Below are 19,127 nucleotides of genomic sequence, written 5' to 3'. Positions count from 1 at the left end.
GACAGTGTCAAAAACAGGTGTTTTAAAGTATCATCTAAGGGAGAGTTGGGAGTGTTTGAAGAGCAAGGCAGGGGACCGAAGACACCAGTTAAGGAGAATGGAAAATGTGTTTCTAAGATCCAGGACTGTGGCACCATGGAGACCCATGGTGAGGCTCTCATCTTCACGGTTCATGCTGGAGTTCCTACCCATAATCCCACATTGCCAGATGGCTCCCTGCTTAGGGAGAGGGTGCAGATATTCTTGGACCCTCCAAGATTAGGAGGTGAGGGGAATGTCTTCCTGAAATGCCCTGTTTGGTGCCCTGAGGCACTCATGGCATTTCTAACTATAGCTGGTCTTCAGCCAGCCAAGTCCACAGTGGGAGGAAATAATCCAATTCCAGGAGCTACCATCAGCTGTGGGCATGGAGAGCCATTGACTTGGGAGTCTGGGGTTTGCTTCCTGGCACCCCAGTACCTCTGGGGGTGCTCTGCCTTTGAGCTACATGAGGCTCTCCTTGGGCCTCTCCATTCTGGGGGCCATTGCAGCAGGGAAAGGGTACCAAAGAGAGCACGTCAGACTAACTGTGACCCTCTGTCTTTGCAGTCCTGAGAAACATCTTTGTCCTCACCTGCATCATCATCGTCTGTTCCCTGCTCTTCCCTGTCCTGTGGCACCTCTGGATTTATGCAGGAAGTGCCAACTCTAATTTCTTTTATGCCATCACACTGACCTTCAACGTTGGGCAGGTAAGAGGGACAGGATTGTGGGCAGCATGGGGACAGGGATCCATTTTGCAGCCTTAGGCATTCAACCGTGGTCTTGGATTCTGCATACCAGGGGTGTAGACATGAAGGAGGGACAGTTACTGCCCTTAAGTAGCCCTGAGTCGGCGGAGAGGACAGGGAAGTAAGAATAGTGTAAGGCTGAACCTGGCAAATATGTATTAGGCACCACACTGAATTCTTAGCAAGCCTAGGAGAAAGGGCATGTTATCCCTACTTTACAAATGAGGAACAGAAGCTTGCAGAGCTTGTCTCTTGTCGAACGTCATTAGAGGAGCCAAGAACGAAATTGAGGTAAGGCTTGATTTCTGAGGCACCCCTTTCTGTAATGGTACCTGTGGTTGCAGCACCCATAGGGAATACACACAGTGAGGGTGAGAGGGCAACGCAAGAGGAGGAGAGGCTCTGTGGACTCCCAGGACAGCAGGAACAAAGGCAGGCAGATGAGAAGAGGGGGACCGTTGGGGAGTTGAGCATAAATTATGTGGCTGGGAGGGGTGGAGAGGAGGCTGCGGTCACAGGCTGGGGAGTACCAGCAGGGAGCTCAGCTGTCTGAGCTGGGAAGCCTGTCCCTCCTTTCCACATAGCAGGATTCTCAATCAGAATCCTCAGAGGGAGCTTGTTAAAAATGCAGATTCCCTGTCAACAGGCTTTAAGCCCTGCAATTATGTTGCAACTGTCCCAAGTACATGGCTCTGATTGTTTTAAAAAGCCAGGTTCTGGCCAGGTGCCGTGGCTCATGCCTGTAATCCCAGCACTTTGGAGACTGAGGTGGGCCAATCACCTGAGGTCAGGAGTTTGAGACCAGCCTGGCCAGCATGGTGAAACCCTGTCTCTACCAAAAATAGAAAAATTAGCTGGGCATGGTGGCGAGTGCCTCTAATCCCAGCTACTCAGGAGGCTGAGGCAGGAGAATCGCTTGAACCCAGGAGGCAGAGGTTGCAGTCAGCCAGTGGTTGCAGCAAGCCGAGATCGCGCCACTGCACTCCAGCCTCGGTGACAAGAGTGAAACTCTGTCTCAAAAAAAAAAAAAAAGGAAAAAGCCAGGTTCTCTGATCTCAATCCCAGAAATGTTAATTCAATGTGGAATACAGGGTCAGGAATTTGTATTTTTAATAAGCTTTACCAGAGGTTCTGTGGCAGCAGGTCTAGCGAACTCCAGGTGAACTCACCCACCCTTCTTGGAAGTTCCCTCCTCCCTCCATGTGCTACCTTCTCTCAGGTCAGGCTCTGGCCTCCTAGTGGAAGTCTTATGAGAATCACTTGTACCATTTACCATTTCAGTTGTCATTGGCACAGCCAGGTATTTCCTATGCACAATAGCCTGGATGGGAAGCAGTCTGGCTGCAAAGACTAAAGATGCCAGTGAGTAATCCCCAGGGTAATTCTTGCCTCCAAGGTTAGCTGTGGGAAAATAAAGGAGTTAGGGTTTTTTCAGTGAGTGATGGAGACTAGTGTTTTCTGCATGGACATTTCTGGAGGATTAATGTCCAGCCCAGCCAGTTCTCTTTGTTTGTGAGCAGAAGAAAGAGAGATGGAGAGCCCTGGAGCCTGGGTGGGGCCCAGCCAGAGGGCCCGTTCTGCCTCTCACACTGTGGTTAGGGATGGTGGATGAGCAGCCCCTCTTACTTCTGACCCACGCAGGCAGAATTCTGCAGGGCTCAACTGTGTAGCCTAAAGGAATCCAGAAGGTTGCCTTGGCTCTCCTGCCTTCCTGGAATCTCCTTCTTTTTCCTTACCTCCCAATGGTGGTTGGCATGGGAGGGCATTGGGCCTTCCCTGGGCCTCTAGGGGGGTTGGCAAGCTCCACAGAAATAGTCCACAGCCTGTTGTCTTGTCATGAGTCTTAGTCTTAAGTTTGGGTCTGGAAATAGAGTTGGAGTGGTTATGAAGCATCCATGGAACTTGTCAGATAACAGCTTTCGTCTCTGTGGCTGCCTTTCTGAGAGAAGGGACTCCATACACAGCACAGGGAGGTGTCTGCAAGTGGTCAGGTGCCATTGAAGGCACAAGGAACTGAATTATTGGAAAAAGGGATTGGGGTTAGGGATGGAAACCAAAGGTAGGTGGATCAAGTGTGTTTATAGCTGAGAGAAATCAGCTGGACTCTTGGCATGATCTCTTACCTTTTTTTTTCTTAATTCTTTTTAAAATGTATTTTAAATCATCAGGTAATACATGAATTCATTATTGCAGAGGGAAAGAAGTGAAAAAAAAAACAAAAACAAAAACAGAAAAATATGGAATCGGCTCATGCCTGTAATCCCAGCTCGTGGGGAGACCAAAGTAGAAGGATATCTTGAGGCCAGGAATTCAAGAACAGCCTGGGCAATATAGCAAGACCTCATCTCTACCAATAATAATAATAATAATAAAGACTATGGAATGAAAAGAAAAGAAAAGAGCTGCCTGAGCCCCCATCATTTTCTGCCCCTCTGCAGACACGGCCATTGGGATTGGCTGGTGTGTGTCTTTGCAGACTTTTCTCTGTGCACTTATAGACAGCAATAGACACAGATACATAAAGAGAGTTTTTTGTTATTGTTTATTAGGTAAATGGCATTCTCCTTTAAGTAGTATTCTTTGACTCACTGTTTTTCACTTAATGATTTTGTCTTGAGATAATTTTTTTAATGGCTCTGTAATATCTAATGGTTTGGACTAGGTACAGCCCTGCTGATGGGCATTGAGGTTGCCCTTGGTTGTTTTGGCACTTTAGTTTATATATTTATTTTTGGAAATGGAGTCTCACTCTGTTGCCCAGGCTGGAGTACAGTGGCCTGATCTCAGCTCACTGCAACCTCTGCCTCCTGAGTTCAAGCCATTCTCCTGCCTCAGCCTTCTGAGTAACTGGGACTACAGGCTCCCGCCACCACACTGAGCTAATTTCTGTATTTTTAGTAGAGATGGGGTTTTACCACATTGGCCAGGCTGATCTTGAACTCCTGACCTCAAGTGATCTGCCCACCTTGACCTCCCAAAGTGCTGGGATTACAAGTGTGAGGCACTACGCCCAGCCTATTTTGGCACTTTAAATGGAAGAGCCTTGCAGCTGGGTGTGGTGGCTCATGCCTGTGATCCCAGCACTTTGAGAGGCTGAGATGGGAGGATTGCTTCAGGCCAGGAGTTCGAGACCAGTCTGGTCAATAGTGAGAAGACTCCTTTCTATCACTCTCTGTCTCTGTCTCTGTCTGTCTGTCTGTCTGTCTGTCTGTCTGTCTCTCTCTCTCTCTCTCTCCACCCCCACCGTCCCTCCCTCCCTCCATATATATATATATATATGAAGGAAAAAAATAAAAAATAATAATAAATGGAAGAGCCTTGCATATCCCTCCACATATTTTTGTACACACATGCTAGTATCTTTTAGAGTAGATTCCAAGTGGTGGGATTTGCTGGGTCAAGGGCTATATGCATTTTATACCTTTGGCAGATATTGCCAAGTTGCTCTTCAGGCAGGCCGTGCCAACCTACAGGACTCCCACCAGGGGGTCCAAGTACTTCCTGGGGCTGCTGGCTTTGGGCTTTGTGGCTACTACTGCCAGACCACTAACAGGGTGTGTTAGATGGGGCCACTTGTTCACTGAGGCAGTCACTCAAGGCGTATCCTTGTCCCAGAGCACTGACTGAGGTAGGAGAGCCTCTCTTTGTGAAAGTTATACCACCTGTCTTTGGACCTGTTGGGAGCCTTAAAGTACAAAATGAGACATCTCGAATTTTACTAAGAGTTCAGTGTCACCTCCTCATAGAGACCTTTCATGAGGTCCCTTTGCCCCACTGTCTTTTTCTCAGTCCTGCATATTCTGCACAGCCCAAGCTCAGCCCCTGCTTCTGTGTCTTCCACTGAGTTGTATGGCATTTGGGGACATGTTCTCAGTTCCACAGCCTGTTGTGAGCTGGGAACGTGTCTAATATTTACGTGGCCCTCATTTTCTCCTCTTTGGGCAAGACAGAGCAGAGCTCTCCTAGGAAGCAGATGAGTACAGATTTCAAGGAAGTCTCTAGAACCTTGATATCATTGCTGAAATCGAGACCCAAATATAGAAAATATCTTGGCCTATAGATTGTTCTTTAAATCCTGCAATGTTTGAGTTGTTCAGTGTCATACCCTATTACAGAACAAATTATGTGTGGATTATTAGTTATACCAGCAGGTAAACCAGTGACTAAGGCCCCATCCCTCACCCTGGGAGCTATTAAGTATTTTTCTACCTGTGGCATGGTTCATTTGTTAATTATGGTTGTTCCTCAGAGTCAGTAGCAGGAAATGACAACAGTAAACCATCCATGGTGGGGGGTGCGCCTAAGTGTGAGAGAGAGAAGGAGGGATTGAGACCAATGGATTGCTTGAGGCCCTCTCCCACTTCCTCAAGTGACTTAACTTCTCTAGGTTGTAGTTTCCCTATCTCAAAAACCAGGATGATCACCCACAGCTTCCAGGGTGTTGACAGGATTGGATCTAACTTGTGGGTCTTGTTGCTATTACTCATGTGTGTTGATATGGGTTACTCTTGCTGAGTAAGAGTAACATGCTCTTCAAGAGTAACATGCTCTTCAAATACCCAGAGCAGATTCCTGGAGAAACAGACCATGAACCAGAGGAAGCAGAACAATCTCTCTTTTTTTTTTTTTTTAACCCTTTTGTGAGTCAGTGACCAAAAGGGTTAAAAAATAGAGGATTACATATAAACTTAAAGGAGCTCGTTTTTTGTTTTTTTTTTAAGAGTAGGGTAGGCCAGGCGCGGTGGCTCACGCCTGTGATCCCAACACTTTGTGGGGTGGATGGATCATAAGGTTAGGAGATGGAGACCATCCTGGCTAACACAGTGAAACCCTATCTCTACTGAAAATACAAAAAATTGGCTGGGCGTGGTGGCACGCACCTGTAGTCCCAGGAACTTGGGAGGCTGAGGCAGGAGAATTGCTTGAACCCAGGAGGCGGAGGTTTCAGTGAGCTGAGAAATCGCCACTGTACTCCGTCTCAAATAAAGGGTAAAGTGTCGCACTCACCTTAATTCTGTTTAAAAGCAGGGAACATAAGAAAATCTTCTCCTAAAATTATAATTAATAGTGGCTCATGTTTCATGAGAGCTTGCTAGGGGCTGGCCCCGTGTGATCCGTATAATCTTCTGATCATGTGCTCAGATGGCCTTCCAAAGCGTTCTGTGTGCATGAACTCACAGGCTTATGGAGAAAGAGGTTTATTTGTGTGTGGGTATGTGTGTTTTATGATTGACATAATGATGAAAGTATGACTTTTTTTCCCTTTTAGTAAAATGTCTTGGTGATCTTTCCTCGCTCATACTTGAGAGGAACCTCCTTTTTATTTGACTTCAACATGTGTGAACTCACCACAGTTTACATAGCTACTCTACTGACAGTGCTTTGAGTTGTTTTCCTTTTTTTCTTTAATTATAAGGAATTTACTCCTCATAACAGCCCTTTGAAGGAAGTACTATTATTATTTTTGTGATGATGATACAGATGAGGAAACTGAGGCTTGGAAGGGTTAGAGACTTACCCAAACTCACAAAGCTGGGAAGGAGTGTGTTATTCACAGTCTTGTTTGTCACACTCTCTTGGTAGACTGTGGGTTCCATAAGGGTGAGCCCTGGATCTGTCTTGTTCATGGCTGTATCCCCAGCACCAAGAAGACTATTCAATAACTAATTATTGAGGAAAAATTGAATGAGCTGGAATCAGAAACCACATTTTATGACCAGTGATCTAACACAATTCTTTACACCCCAACCTCCCCATTCTGATCCCTGTTTTGGTCAGAGTTGGGCCTGTAGCTGGTCTACCCATTCCCCTTGTATCCCAGTGGCTGGCCTGAGAGCTCCATGCCTTCCCTGTGTCTACATCTAAAACAGACTTCTCGTCTGCCTGCCCTTCCTTTTTTAAATTTTATTTTAGTGGGCTGGTTGCAGTAGCTCATGCCTGTAATCCCAGCACTTTGGAAGGCTGAGGTGGGCAGATTGCTTGAGCTCAGGAGTTTGAGACCACCTTGGGCAACATGGCAAAACCCCATTTCTACAAAAAATACAAAAATTAGCTAGGTGCAGTGGCATGCTACCTGTAGTCCCAACTATTCAGGAGGCTGAGGCAGGAGAATTGCTTGAGCCCGGAAGGCAAAGGTTGCAGTGAGTCGAGATTGCGCCACTGCGCTCCGTCCTGGATGACAGAAGTGAAAATGTCTCAAACAAACTTTTCTTAAATTTCATTTCATTTTTTTTTCTTTTTGAGACAGGGTCTTGCTGTGTTGCCCAGGCTGGAGTGCAGTGGCACAGTAACAGCTCACTGCAGCCTCAACCTTTTAGGCTCAAGAGATTCTCCCACCTTAGCCTCCCAAGTAGCTGGAACTACAGGCATGCCACCACTCCTGGCTACTTTTTAAATTTTTGGTAGAGACAGGGTATTGCTATGTTGCCCAGGCTGGTCTCAAACTCCTGAGCTCAAGCCAAACTCCTGCCTTGGCCTCCCAAAGTGCTCAGATTGCAGGTGTCTGCCACCACATCCAGCCGACCACCCACTCTTCCAAGCACATCTGGAACATCTGGAACCCTACTCCTCCAGCCACTGCCTCTTTGCCATGAGGGGCCAGCCCTGACCCCTCCCTGAACTGCAGACCCTCAGATACTGGACTGGCTTTGCGTTGGCTATTCTGCATTCTGTTTCGAGTGAGGCCTGAAGCCCGAGGCTGACACCAACCTCCTGTGTGCTACACCCTTCCCAGGACTCACTGTTCACTCCAACACAGATGAAACCACACTCCTGTCTCCTGGAGTTGTCTCTCAGTTGGCCTGATGTGTCATTTTGGGGAATGGGACCTATGAGGAAATGCCTGGGACATGTTGGGTGGGTCATTAGCGATTGAGTGGTGTGTAGCCCCCATTCAGGGATGGCTCAAGATCCATTTCCGGTTTCTTCTGAAGGTTGTGTGTGGCCCGGGCTGTGCAAGATCCCAGGTCTTTCTGTGGGAAAGCTCGTTCTCTCAACATATGGTGCCAGGCTGGAGCCCTCGTCCTCGTTCAGCTGGGTGTGCGTGTGTTTGCTTTGCTTTTCCCAACTAGTGGCATTCTGTCAAGGTCTTAGTTCATTCCTTTGTCCCTCCAGGGCCTAGCATCCCAAGCTTGTCCCTCACAGGCCCTTTCCAGCCTCTTCTCCCCCACAACCAGAGTGACAAGAAGAGCCCAGGCTACATACGGCAGGACAAAGGCCAAGAAGGCCAGGGCTCTGGAAGCCCAAACGCTACAATGACTCCAGCCCTGTCTGTCCTGGCTCACTGGTCTCAGGCACATCCAGTGACTCCTGGGAAGATTATTTATTTATTTGCATATACTGATTAGGTACCCATTATTCATTAGGCATTCTGCAATGGGTAAATGAGACACAGTCGTGCTTCCAAGGAGCCCTCAGTCTGCGGAGAGAAAGGAGAGGACACAGGCAGGACAGGGCAGCCTGACGTGCTAGGATCCCAGAGCTGGGCTGTTAAGGAGGCTTCCTAGGGGAGGTGGCCTCTAAGTGGGTTCCTGAGGGATGGGTAGGAGCTAACTGAGTTCTGTGGTTTTAGGTGGCAAGACCTGGCTGGGGGTGAAGGAAGGAGAGACAGAGAGAGAGAAGAGGAAGGAGGGAGCGAGGGAGGAACACTGCTGCTGGGAGCTTGGTGGGACTGGCTGAACCACTTGAGAGGGAATGAGGCCAATTCAGACAGCAGTGGTCAGACCACATGGCCTTCACAGGCCTCTTATGCAGAGATCCAGACTGAGCCTTTGGCTTTCAGCTGAGGACAAATGTGATCAGATCCATGCTCTGAAAACCTGACTGTGCCAGGAAGAGCAGAGGTGAACGGTGTGAGCCTGGCATCAAGGGCATCAGGGAGGAGGCTGCTGAAATCTGGGGGAGGTGGCGGTTGCCTCATTTTTCTCAAACTGGTAGGGTAGTTATGAGGACTGAATGTGGGAAAGCTTTTGTGAATTCAAAAGTGCCACCTAAAAGACAGTTACTTGTAGCCCCATCCTCAGTCTCACCTTGTGACCTCACAGACCCTGAGACTGAGGCGCAGTGATGTCACTTGTTACTTTGCATCTTCAGAGTTGGAGGTGGGAGCTTTCTCCTCTGCTGTTTCCTCCCACATAGCGTCCGCTCTGGCATGTAGGTTGCTGGGTTATGTCAAAGCGCCCTGTCCAGCTCCACAGTCAGCCGCCAGCCTCCTCTGCCTCCCAGCTTCCTGGATCCCAGGCAGGTGGGCAGAGGCTGCTGCACTTTGCCAACTATGATGGCCACATACATTACCCCCAGTGCGGGCTGACTGTCAAATGTCAGTGTTGTCAACATCAGCAGGAGGTCTGGGGAACCAGGACACACCTGGGTGATAGCACCTCCTTCTCTAGGAAGCTGCAGCCCTGGTGGTAGCCAAGGGTGCTCTCTTGAGCCCAGCAGTTTCAAGACACACTGGATTAACGATCTCTACTGGCTTTTCCCCAAAAAGTCAATCTCTCCGTTGAGTGACAGCTGTGAACTGGGGAGAGCAGCCTCCGCAGGGTGTCAAAGTACCTGAGGTGTCAGCACAGGCCCGGCATGGAGTAGGACTCAGTTCATATGGGTACAGACCCTGGGAGGTTGTGGAAGAACTCAGGGTTGGGCCTCTGACAGGTAGGATTGGCCCATAGCCCTTCACTTCCTACCATGCAACGTTTTTCAGGGCCCATGACCCCTGAGCTTCCCTTCTCTATGTGGGGATTGTCAGCCCTACCCTGGGGTGTTGGAAAGGGACAATGTTTTTTTTGTTGTTGTTAAAGGGCCTGGCCAAGGGCTGACACTCAGAAGACGTTCATTTCCCAGTCTCTGCGTCCTGCCCTGCACTGGAGCATGTTCTGATTAGCCCTGTCTGTCCCTGGTCACCCCTTTATCAGCTAGCTGCCCCATGAGCTCTTCATCATGGCCCCAGGGGAGGTAGCCCTGGAGCCCTCATGGCTGCCACGGAGAGAAATGTGGACTGAACCGTCCCTGGGGGCAGCGCTGAGAGGGTGAAGACCAGCAGACGACTCAGAGCTGACCCTGTGCAGGGTCTGGGGCCGTAGAGCTGGAGCAAACGCAGCCCTATTTAGTTGGGAGGCCAGTGGGCAGTGGCTTCACTTCAGGGTCCACTTAACTGAGTGCAGTGGTAGAGAGGACTCCTGGCAGGAGATGAGCCCCTGAGGGATAAGTGGGAACTGTAGTGCTGCCCTACGGGGCATGGAGAGCCAGGGAGCTTCTGAGCATGTGAGCGTGCATGTATATGTGTGCGTCTGTGTGTCTGAGTGCACATGTGTGTCCAGAGAGAATAAGGGGGGCTTCCCAGCAGGAAATGGCTGCAGGATGAGAAGTGGGCAAGTCTGAGAGGGGGATTGGCAAAGCAGTATTTCAGCCACATTGGGTAGTACCCAGAGACCTGAGGGTACAGAGGGACAGGCATGTTCTGGGGTCCCTAACTGGCACAGAGACTAGAGGAGCCAGCATTGTTGGTAACAAGCTACAGCTTATTACTGTCATTTTACAGCTGAGGAACATGCAGCCCAGGAGATGGGAAGAGACTTAACAACATCACACAGCCACTGACTCACCCATGCAAATTCCATACCCCCTTGCCCAACTTGCCCGTGTCCAGACTGAGCAAACGGGCTCTGGGTCTGCAGCTGCTGTGTTGGCTGCATCTTAGGGCCTCTGGGAAATCCCTGCTCCTCATGACCCAGATGGAAAGCCCCAAGGTCAGAAGAGCTTGTCCTGGCTATAGGCTTCCCTCTGAAAAGGCCAGGCCTCTGGGCCAGCCTGGTGTCCTCTCCTTGGAGGCAAGGTGCCCACTCAGGACTGATGACACTCAGGGCTGTGTGCCCAAGCCACTCACAGGGCTCTTCCTGCCACCCCATGTATCCTGTAGATTTCCACACACACAGCACAGTTCACAGTCTTAGCCCTGGACACCCATATACATACCCACCACCAGGAGTCCACCATTCATATCCTCCTGTACTTTTTCCATCACAGCGTCTGTCCCTCAGTCCATCTAATTTTTTTAGTGTATTTCAAATTGAAATGCGGACATCAGTACATTTCCTGCTAAATATTTCAGCATGTTTATCATTAACTAGAGTTCAATATTTATTTATATTTTTCTTATGTAAAATTTCAGGGAAAACTGCAAATCTTATTTGTACATTTGTCAAAGCCGTCTTTCACTCAGCAAAATGTTTTGAGTTTGTTACATATAACAATAGTTCATTGCTGTTAATTTTTTTTTTTTTTTTTTGAGACGGAGTTTCGCTCTTGTTACCCAGGCTGGAGTGCAATGGCGCGATCTCGGCTCACCGCAACCTCCGCCTCTTGGGTTCCGGCAATTCTCCTGCCTCAGCCTCCTGAGTAGCTGGAATTACAGGCACGCACCACCATGCCCAGCTAATTTTTTGTATTTTTAGTAGAGACAGGGTTTCACCATGTTGACCAGGATGGTCTCGATCTCTTGACCTCGTGATCCACATGCCTCGGCCTCCCAAAGTGCTGGGATTACAGGCTTGAGCCACCGCGCCCGGCCATGCTGTTAATTTTTTTCCTGTTTTAAGAGATGGGGTCAGCTGGGCACAGTGGCTTACGCCTGTAATCCCAGCACTTTGGGAGGCCAAGGCGGGCAAATCACAAAGTCAAGAGATCAAGACCATCCTGGCCAACAAGGTGAAACCCCATCTCTATTAAAAATACAAAAAAAAAAAAATATATTAGCTAGGCATGGTGGCGTGTGCCTGTAGTCCCAGCTACTCGGACGGCTGAGGCAGGAGAATCGCTTGAACCCGGGAGACAGGTTGCAGTGAGCCGAGATCACCACTGCACTCCAGCCTGGTGACAGAGTGAGACTCCATCCCAAAAAATAAAATAAGAGATGGGGTTTTGCTATGTTGCCCAGGTTGGTCTCAACCTTCTGGGCTTAAGCAATCCCCTTGCCTCAGCTTCCTGAGTAGCTGGGATTACCAGCACAAGCAACCATTCCCATCTAGTTAATTGCTTTTTAAAAATAAACTTATCATTTTAGAATCACTTTAGATTTACAGAAAAGTTGCAGAGATAGAACAGAGCTCCTGTAAGCCCCCATCCAGTTGCCTAAGTTGTTAACATTTTATGTTACCATGATGTGTTTGTCAAAACTAAGAAACTGATGTGTTACTATTAGTCTGAAACACTAGACTTGATTTGGATTTGCTGTATTTCCACTCACATCCTCTTTCTGTGCCAGGACTCCATCCAAGGGTCCACGTTACATTCGTCACTTCTTCTCAATTTCCTCTGCTTTGCGTCTTAGTCTTTCCTGACTTGTCATGACCTTGACAGTTGAGGAGCACTGGCCAGGCATCTTGTAGACTATCCCCGAGTTTAGGTTTGTCTGATACTTTTCTTAGGATTATCCTGAGGTTGTGGGTTTTTAGAAAGAATACTCCAGGCGAAGTGCCCTTCTCCTCACATCTGATGGGGTACATGCTAGCCATGTGATTTCATGCCAATGTTAACCTCCAACACATGGTTAAGATAGTGATGGCCAGGTTTCTCCACTGTAAAGTTACTCTTTTCCCTTTCCCTGCTCCTCGGCAGGAAGTGAGTGACCAAGTCTAGACCACCCTGGGCTTAGGGGATGTGGAGTGGACAAGAATTAAGCTCCTTCTGTGGAAGGGGAGCATATCTGCCCACAATGTTTGAAATTCTTCTGGAAGGAAGATTTATCTCTTTCCCCCACCCCCATTGATTTATTGATTCATTCCTTTATTGGCTGATTTGTTTTTAATTGAAGTTTTACTTTTTTTTTTTGGAGACAGAGTTTCACTCTTGTTGCCCAGGCTTGAGTGCAGTGGCACAATCTTGGCTCACCACCACCTCCGCCTTCCAGGTTCAAGTGATTCTCCTGCTTCAGCCTCCTGAGTAGCTGGGACTATAGGTGCACGCCACCACACCCAGCTAATTTTTGTATTTTTAGTAGAGATGGGTTTTCACCATGTTGGCTGGGATGGTCTCCGTCTCTTGACCTTGTGATCCGCCTGCCTCAGCCTCCCAAAGTGCTGGGATCACAGGTGTGAACCACCGTGCCCGTCCTAATTTTGTATTTTTAGTAGAGATGGGGTTTCTCCATGTTGGTCAGACTAGTCTTGAACTCCTGCCTGCCTCAGCCTCCCAAAGTTCTGGGATTACAGTCATGAGCCACTGTGCCCGGCCGAAGTTTTGTTTTTTATCAACAGAATACATGTATGTAGCTTACAAAGTAAAGGCTTATAGGGGAAAAGAAGAGCTACCTAAAATCTTACCATTATTTCTTCTGGTACTTCAACAACAATGCTTACTCTTCTATGTGTACCTTTTTCCATTTTATATTAGGTTGGATCATATCAAATTGCCAGCATTCAACCATTTTTTAAATCTGCAAACATGGCAGTTTCGTGTGGTCCAACCTAATAACCTAATATTTTTCTTTCTACTTCTTGTCCAGATGATTGTTGTGTGACATGGAGTTGCCTCATTTTGATTGGTTGTGGATGTGACTTCACCTGTCCCTCATCTGACCTGGTTCAGGGATCAGCCTCTGAGCTCAGCCCCTGCTTCAGGCTCCTCCTGCCCAGATGGCATCTCAGGCGTGGGTGAGAAGGGCCGCAGGGTAGGATGTCAGCCTTTGCTGTGATTGCTGCCCCCCAATGTGCCAGCCTGGAGCTGCCAGCTGGACAGCTGGGGGCAGGACCTCAGGGGCTGCCTGAGCTCTTGTCTGCTTTGCTGACACTGTGGCCAATCTCATGCCCATCAGTGAACTGGGCCCCAGGTGTGGACCAGCTTGCTGGGTCCATGGCCATTGGTCCAGTGCTCCAGGTTGGCCTTAGGCCAACCATTGAACCCCTTGAGCCTCAGTTTCCCCATCTGTTTAAGATGAGGATTGTTAAACCTTCCAGATGGGCTTCTGTGATAACAGAACGGCAGGTACTTGTCCTGAGGCCATCAGAGCTGCTGGTGACAGGACACCTTCCTGAAGTCCTCCAGGTGCCTGTGATCTCTCCTTAGCTGCTGTTGTGTTACCTTTAGGTGAGTGAGAAGCTGCCCAGGACAGGGTGCTGGGGTCTGGAGGTCTAGATCCCAGGCTTAGCTCAACCTCTGTCTTGCCCCAAGACCATAGCCAAGGGTTCTCTGCCTCATTCTCCCCATCTGTGCCAAGAGGTGGTTGGTGTCAATCCTCTGAGAGGCCTCCAGGTGCCTGAAAGCTGTGGTGTTTGCAATGTGAGCCCCATCCCCTCATCCTTCTCTGGGGCTGGGCCCTGTCCACCCTGCTTCAGATACCAGAGGTCTTGAGCAGCTTGGGCTGACTGGGATTGTAGACTCCAGGTCTGGTGTGTAGGGCCCTTAGCAAATCATCCTTGAAGAGACAGTGGAGCTGAGCTCCTAGGCCCCCTTTGATTCTGTGTATGGCCCAAAATGGGACAAACTGAGCTGGGCACAGAGATACCATAGTGACAGAACCACTCAAAGACTCTGCCCTGATGGAGGCCCTGGGCCAGGGGAGGAGGCACAGTCAGGCTGTCAACTGAATGGAAAATTGCACTTTGGATGAGTCTGTGTTACTGAGTAGAGATTAATAGAGCTAAGACCTAATCTGGGGGTGGGGGGGGCAAGTGATCCTCCTGAGACCTGAAGGGTAAGCAGCTGTCAACTAGATGAACGGGGAGAGAACATTCCAGGCAGAAGAAACAGTAAAGATCCTGCAGCGGGATTAGGTGGAGGCGGGAGAGGGTGGGCAGGGACCTGGGCAAGGTCTCAGAGTGCCAGGGAGTTTGAGCTTTGCCCTAAGGGATGGAAAGCCTTTGGAGGATTTGAAGGCTGGAAGTAACATGATCAGATGTGGGTTTTGAAAAGCTCCCTCTGGCTGCCAAGGAGAATGGGGTGGGCGTGAGTTTGAGAGGAGGGAGCCCAGGGACCAAGCTTTGTTGTTTAGATGACAGTGGCTCTGTCTAGAGTAGTGACTGTGGGGATGTATCGAAAGGGTGCATTTGAGTTTAGGAGGTAGAATTGACAGGTCATGGTGGCTTGATGTATGAGAGAAGTGTCAGGCAATTTTGTGGCCTGGGCGCCTGGATGGAAGATGGGAGCATGGATGCCCAGTGGGAGAAGTGGGTTTGACAGGGGAAAGGTAAGGAGTTTGATGTGGACCTAGTTGGGGTGGAAGTGCCTGTCAGAGGGGGCACAGGCCTCTGGTTGCACAGACACCAGGCTGGCATTCGAGGCCAGAGCTTAGGGTGGAGGTGTAGACCATGGGTGGGAGCAGGGGGAGTCTGGGCAGCTTCTGAGAGGTCAAGTACGGGCCCTAAGGTGGGGCCCTGGGCAGGGCCTCTCCAGTGATTGTTGATTCAGGGCCAGGCAGGGGCTCTGTCTCCCATCACCTGCCAGCCACTCAGGGGTCCTGGGTTCAGGGGGTGGTACCCTGCAGCACCTCACATCCTCTCTCTCTCTCCCCAGATCCTGCTCATCTCTGATTACTTCTATGCCTTCCTGCGGCGGGAGTACTACCTCACACACGGCCTCTATTTGACTGCCAAGGACGGCACGGAGGCCATGCTTGTGCTCAAGTAGGCCTGGCTGGCACAGGGCTGCGTGGACCTCAGGGGCGGGAAGCTGGGCCAGGCCCTCCAGCCAGAGTTGCCAGCAGGAAAGTCCTTGGGCAGAAGAGGTTCAAGTCCAGGGTCACAAGTCTCTGGTACCAAAAGGGACCCATGGCTGACTGCAAGGCCTCTGGGGAGGAACTGGGAGCTCTGGAAAAGGCAGGTGAGCAGGGCTTGTTAGGTTGTGGTTACTTAATAAATGTTTTTTGTTACGAAGCCTACCCTGGGCCCACATCTGCATTGCACTCATAGAGGGGGTGGCCCCTAGTAATGTTCTGGAATACTACACACCGGTGTGCCAGAGCCCAGGGATGGTGCGGACAACCCCACCAGCACCCTCCTCACTCCCAAGCAAGCAGCTGGAGGCACAGGGCCAGGCAGGCCTGAGCAATCTTTATTCTGCAGAGGGACAATGACCACAGATCCATACACCATGTGGAGACGGAGGGTGGGGGGCCAGTCTTTCAGGGGTGGGCAGGTCCAGGTGGTGGGCAGAGCCTCGGGTGGGTGAGGGGCAGGCAGGGGCCTAAAAAAAAGATGAACCACACAGCAGAGGTGCTGGGGGATGCTCTCCACCCTCCCCCATCCCAGCCAGCACCCAAAGGGGCAACCCTAACAAAACCACCCAGGGGCAGAGTAGGTGGGTTGGTACCCTCTGACTAGGGGTCCACATCCCTGCCCAGCCCACCCTAAGCAGAGGCAGCTCAGTTCAGGAACCAGGGGTTCTCTGGGCAGGGCCTGACCGGGCTCCCCCCCACTCCCAGGCCGACCCCCCCCCCTACTGCTGGCTCAGAAGCCGAAGGTTTCCTGGGAGGCGTAGACCATGTAGAGGAAGCCGTCCTCGTCTTTCTCCTGCTCGTAGATGTCCGCGATGGGCGTGGACACGCTCACCATGCTGTGCTGGTTCACCAGCAGGAAGAAGGCCTGAGTGGGGTTCAGCTGCAGGCGGCGCCTGAGGTGGGCGGGAGGGTGTGCGGCTGTGAGGGACTTGGCTGCAGGGCAGGCACAGCCCTGACCCCCAGAATGATTCCCAGCCTTTCGCATCCATCCTCACCCCAGCTCTCACCTCTGACTTGACTCCAACTGCAGCCCCGACCTTGACCTTTCCAGCTGCCCCAGAACAGGGGCCCACCGCCCAGTCCCATTACTCCTGAACCCACTCCCACCCGCCTCGGCGGGAACCAGGCTCCCCGCCCGACCCAAGCTGCCTCCTGGCGGCGGCTGCCCACGCACCGGATGATCTTGACCAACTCGCTCATGTTGACATGGTCCGGGACCAGGAACTTGGTCTTGTCCAGGACGGGCAGCTGCTTCTCACCCTTGTAGCGCTCGATGATCACCTGGGAGCGGGGCAGGCGGGCAGGGGTTCGTGTCGGGAGTACGCGAGACGCGGCCAGGGCAGGGCAGGGCTGGGGGCGCGGGACTCACCGGGATCTTGCTGGGGTGCTGGTCGCGGATCTGCTGTACCTCCTTACAGCGGTCGGCTGCGGATGGCGTTCGGACCTTGAGGCCGGGCCGGGCCCGGCCCAGGTCCTCCCTGTGTCTCCGCCCCGCCTGTCCCCAAGGGGCGGCCCCCAGCCCCGCCCCAGCTCCAGCCTCCGCCCCCGGGGCCGTCAGGCCCCATAGCCCCTAGCACCTATCGTGGTGGGGAGGTGGGTGGCCCCCGGCCAGGCTGAAGTCAGCCTCCCAGCCCGAGGGTCCGGCTGGAGCCTGACGTCACAGGGCTGACGTCACCTGCGGTAGTCGGGGTCGGCCGGGCCCCCGGGTACCCCTGCTCCGAGCTCACAGCTTGCCCGCGGGGCCTCACCGAAGCTCCGCCGCTGCTTGAAAGGCCGGTCTGAGGGCATCGCGCGGGCCCGGTTGGGCGCGCAGGCCGGGGCTCTGGGACGTGGGGATGTGGCTGCGGTTTGGGGGCTCCGGGGGCTCCGTGCCTCACGCTCAAGGGCTCCGGGGCTCGCGCTGAGCGCGGCGGCGGCGGCTGCGGGAGGTAACTCGCTCGGTGACGTCAGGTCACAACATTCCTTAAAGGGGAGGCCGGCGCACTGCTCCCATTGGGCCGACGCACAACCTGCCCGCCCGGGCTCATGACGTCACGGCGCAGAGAGCCTGGGTCCCCGGCTGGGGACGCGAGGGGCGGGGCTCCCGGGCGCGTCACGGTCCTGTGACGTCATGACCGGCCCAGGAGCCTCTCCCGGTGCGCGCGAAACTCAGGTGAGGCCTGAAGGGCGGCGGGGCTGCCATGGGCTGAGGGAATGGGCGGGCCAGGCTGCAGCCCCGCGGCACCGCTTCCCGCCCTCACCGAGTCTGTGCCAGGCCTGACGCGATTCTGGGCACCGTGGGAAATACCCGGAGCCAAAGGCCGGCGCCTTCAAGGGGCTTAGGAGAAGAGAAGACGGGAGAAGGTGCAGGAGGCACAGTCAGACACAGGATCAAGCAAGACATTACAAAAGGCGGCCCAGGTTTGAAAAGGAATTATAGAATTGACAAGTAGAGCCATGGAAATTCAGGTCTCAGAGGATGAGGTGTAGGACAGCAGAAGAGAATTCGTGAACCCGAAGGCTAATCGGGAGCAGCTCACCAGAGACAGGTGATGGAGAGTAAAAAGGAAAAAGCCATGGATGGCAATGCCGGGAGATGTCACAGGCCGGAGCAGAGCTCCAGAGGCGAGCACTGAAAGACCTGCAGAGGCAGTTCCCGAAGGAGAGCTGCCAGAAGTGATTCTTAAAATCCAGAGTAGAATGCACACACCGGAGATGAACATCTGGACACGCTAGTGAATTTGCAGAACTCCAAAGACTACGCGATTTTCAAAAGCGACCAAGGATGATGGATTTTAAAAATTACACCAATAACGGACTTCTCAGCAGCAAACATAGAAGCTAGAGTAAAATGTAACTTTACACCCTGAAGGAAAAAATGCTGTCAACGAGTTTTGATCCATGATTTAAGAGTTAAGGAGAAGTAAAGATATGTTGTGACAAAGAGTTTACACAAAAGACCATTGCTGAAATTATTTTTTGGGGGGGAGTGGGACGGAGTCTCGTTCTGTTGCCCAGGCTGGAGTGCAATGGCGCGATCTCAGCTCACTGCAACCTCCACTTCCCGGGTTCGAGCGATTTGTCCTGCCTCAGCCTCCTGAGTAGCTAGGACTACAGGTGCGTGACACCACACCCAGCTAATTTTGTATTTTTAGTAGAGACGGGGTTTCACCATATTGGCCAGGATAGTTTTGATCTCCTGACCTCGTGATCCATCCGCCTCGGCCTCCCAAAGTGCTAGGTTACAGGCGTGAGCCACTGTGCACGGCCGCTGAAATAATTTTTAAAGAATGTACTTCAGTAACAAGGACATGGAACCCAAAAGGAAGAAATTAGATGGAAAAATGGTGAGCAAATTGGTAAACGCGAGTAAATCTAAATAAGCATTTAATATGCAACATGAATAATAATGATTGATTTGTGGGCTACAGAAACGAGATGTATGAGACACAAGAACTTGGAAGACTGAGAGGGCAGAGTTAAGGTGTTCTAGGAAGTTAGATTTGTTTGAGAGGTGGGTAAAGAAACTGAGGATTGTCTGGCTTTGTAAAGTTAGGTGAGTATTTCAGATATTTAAGAGGGATCACCAAAAGAGTAGAAACGGAGGCCGGGCGCGGTGGCTCACACCTGTAATCCTAGCACTTTGGGAGGCCAAGGTGGGTGGATCACCT

General features: G+C 51.2%; 2 protein-coding genes across 4 annotated transcripts in view; one reads left to right on the top strand and one right to left on the bottom strand.

Moving 5' to 3' along the window:
* The window catches only part of PIGU (phosphatidylinositol glycan anchor biosynthesis class U), a 120,818-nt gene extending 105,179 nt beyond the window's left edge, over positions 1-15,639 (top strand). For both annotated transcript variants that reach the window (XM_010342683.2, XM_003932040.4), the window contains 2 exons: positions 589-731; positions 15,276-15,639. In XM_010342683.2, coding sequence (XP_010340985.1) covers positions 589-731; positions 15,276-15,389 — 257 coding nt within the window. In that variant the 3' untranslated portion in view covers positions 15,390-15,639. The remainder of the gene's footprint in view (positions 1-588; positions 732-15,275) is intronic.
* Positions 15,640-15,790: 151 nt separating this feature from the next.
* MAP1LC3A (microtubule associated protein 1 light chain 3 alpha) lies at positions 15,791-17,500 on the bottom strand. Of its 2 annotated transcripts, XM_010342684.3 has the most exons (5): positions 17,226-17,500; positions 16,847-16,902; positions 16,652-16,758; positions 16,201-16,370; positions 15,791-15,944 (listed from the first exon to the last, which is right to left on the bottom strand). In XM_010342684.3, exons 1-4 carry the CDS (start codon positions 17,263-17,265, stop codon positions 16,208-16,210), a joined length of 366 nt encoding a protein of 121 aa, XP_010340986.1. In that variant the 5' UTR covers positions 17,266-17,500; the 3' UTR covers positions 15,791-15,944; positions 16,201-16,207. The 2 variants fall into 2 exon arrangements, with proteins under 2 accessions (XP_010340986.1, XP_003932092.1); XM_003932043.4 differs by having other exon boundaries at positions 15,791-16,370.
* Between the last annotated feature and the right edge of the window lie 1,627 nt (positions 17,501-19,127).

This window comes from Saimiri boliviensis, chromosome 9 (genome assembly GCF_048565385.1).
Source record: "Saimiri boliviensis isolate mSaiBol1 chromosome 9, mSaiBol1.pri, whole genome shotgun sequence".
In the NCBI taxonomy this organism is placed as follows: Eukaryota; Metazoa; Chordata; class Mammalia; order Primates; family Cebidae; genus Saimiri; species Saimiri boliviensis.
Note: the sequence above shows the minus strand (reverse complement) of the source record. Positions and strands in the feature narration are given on the sequence as shown.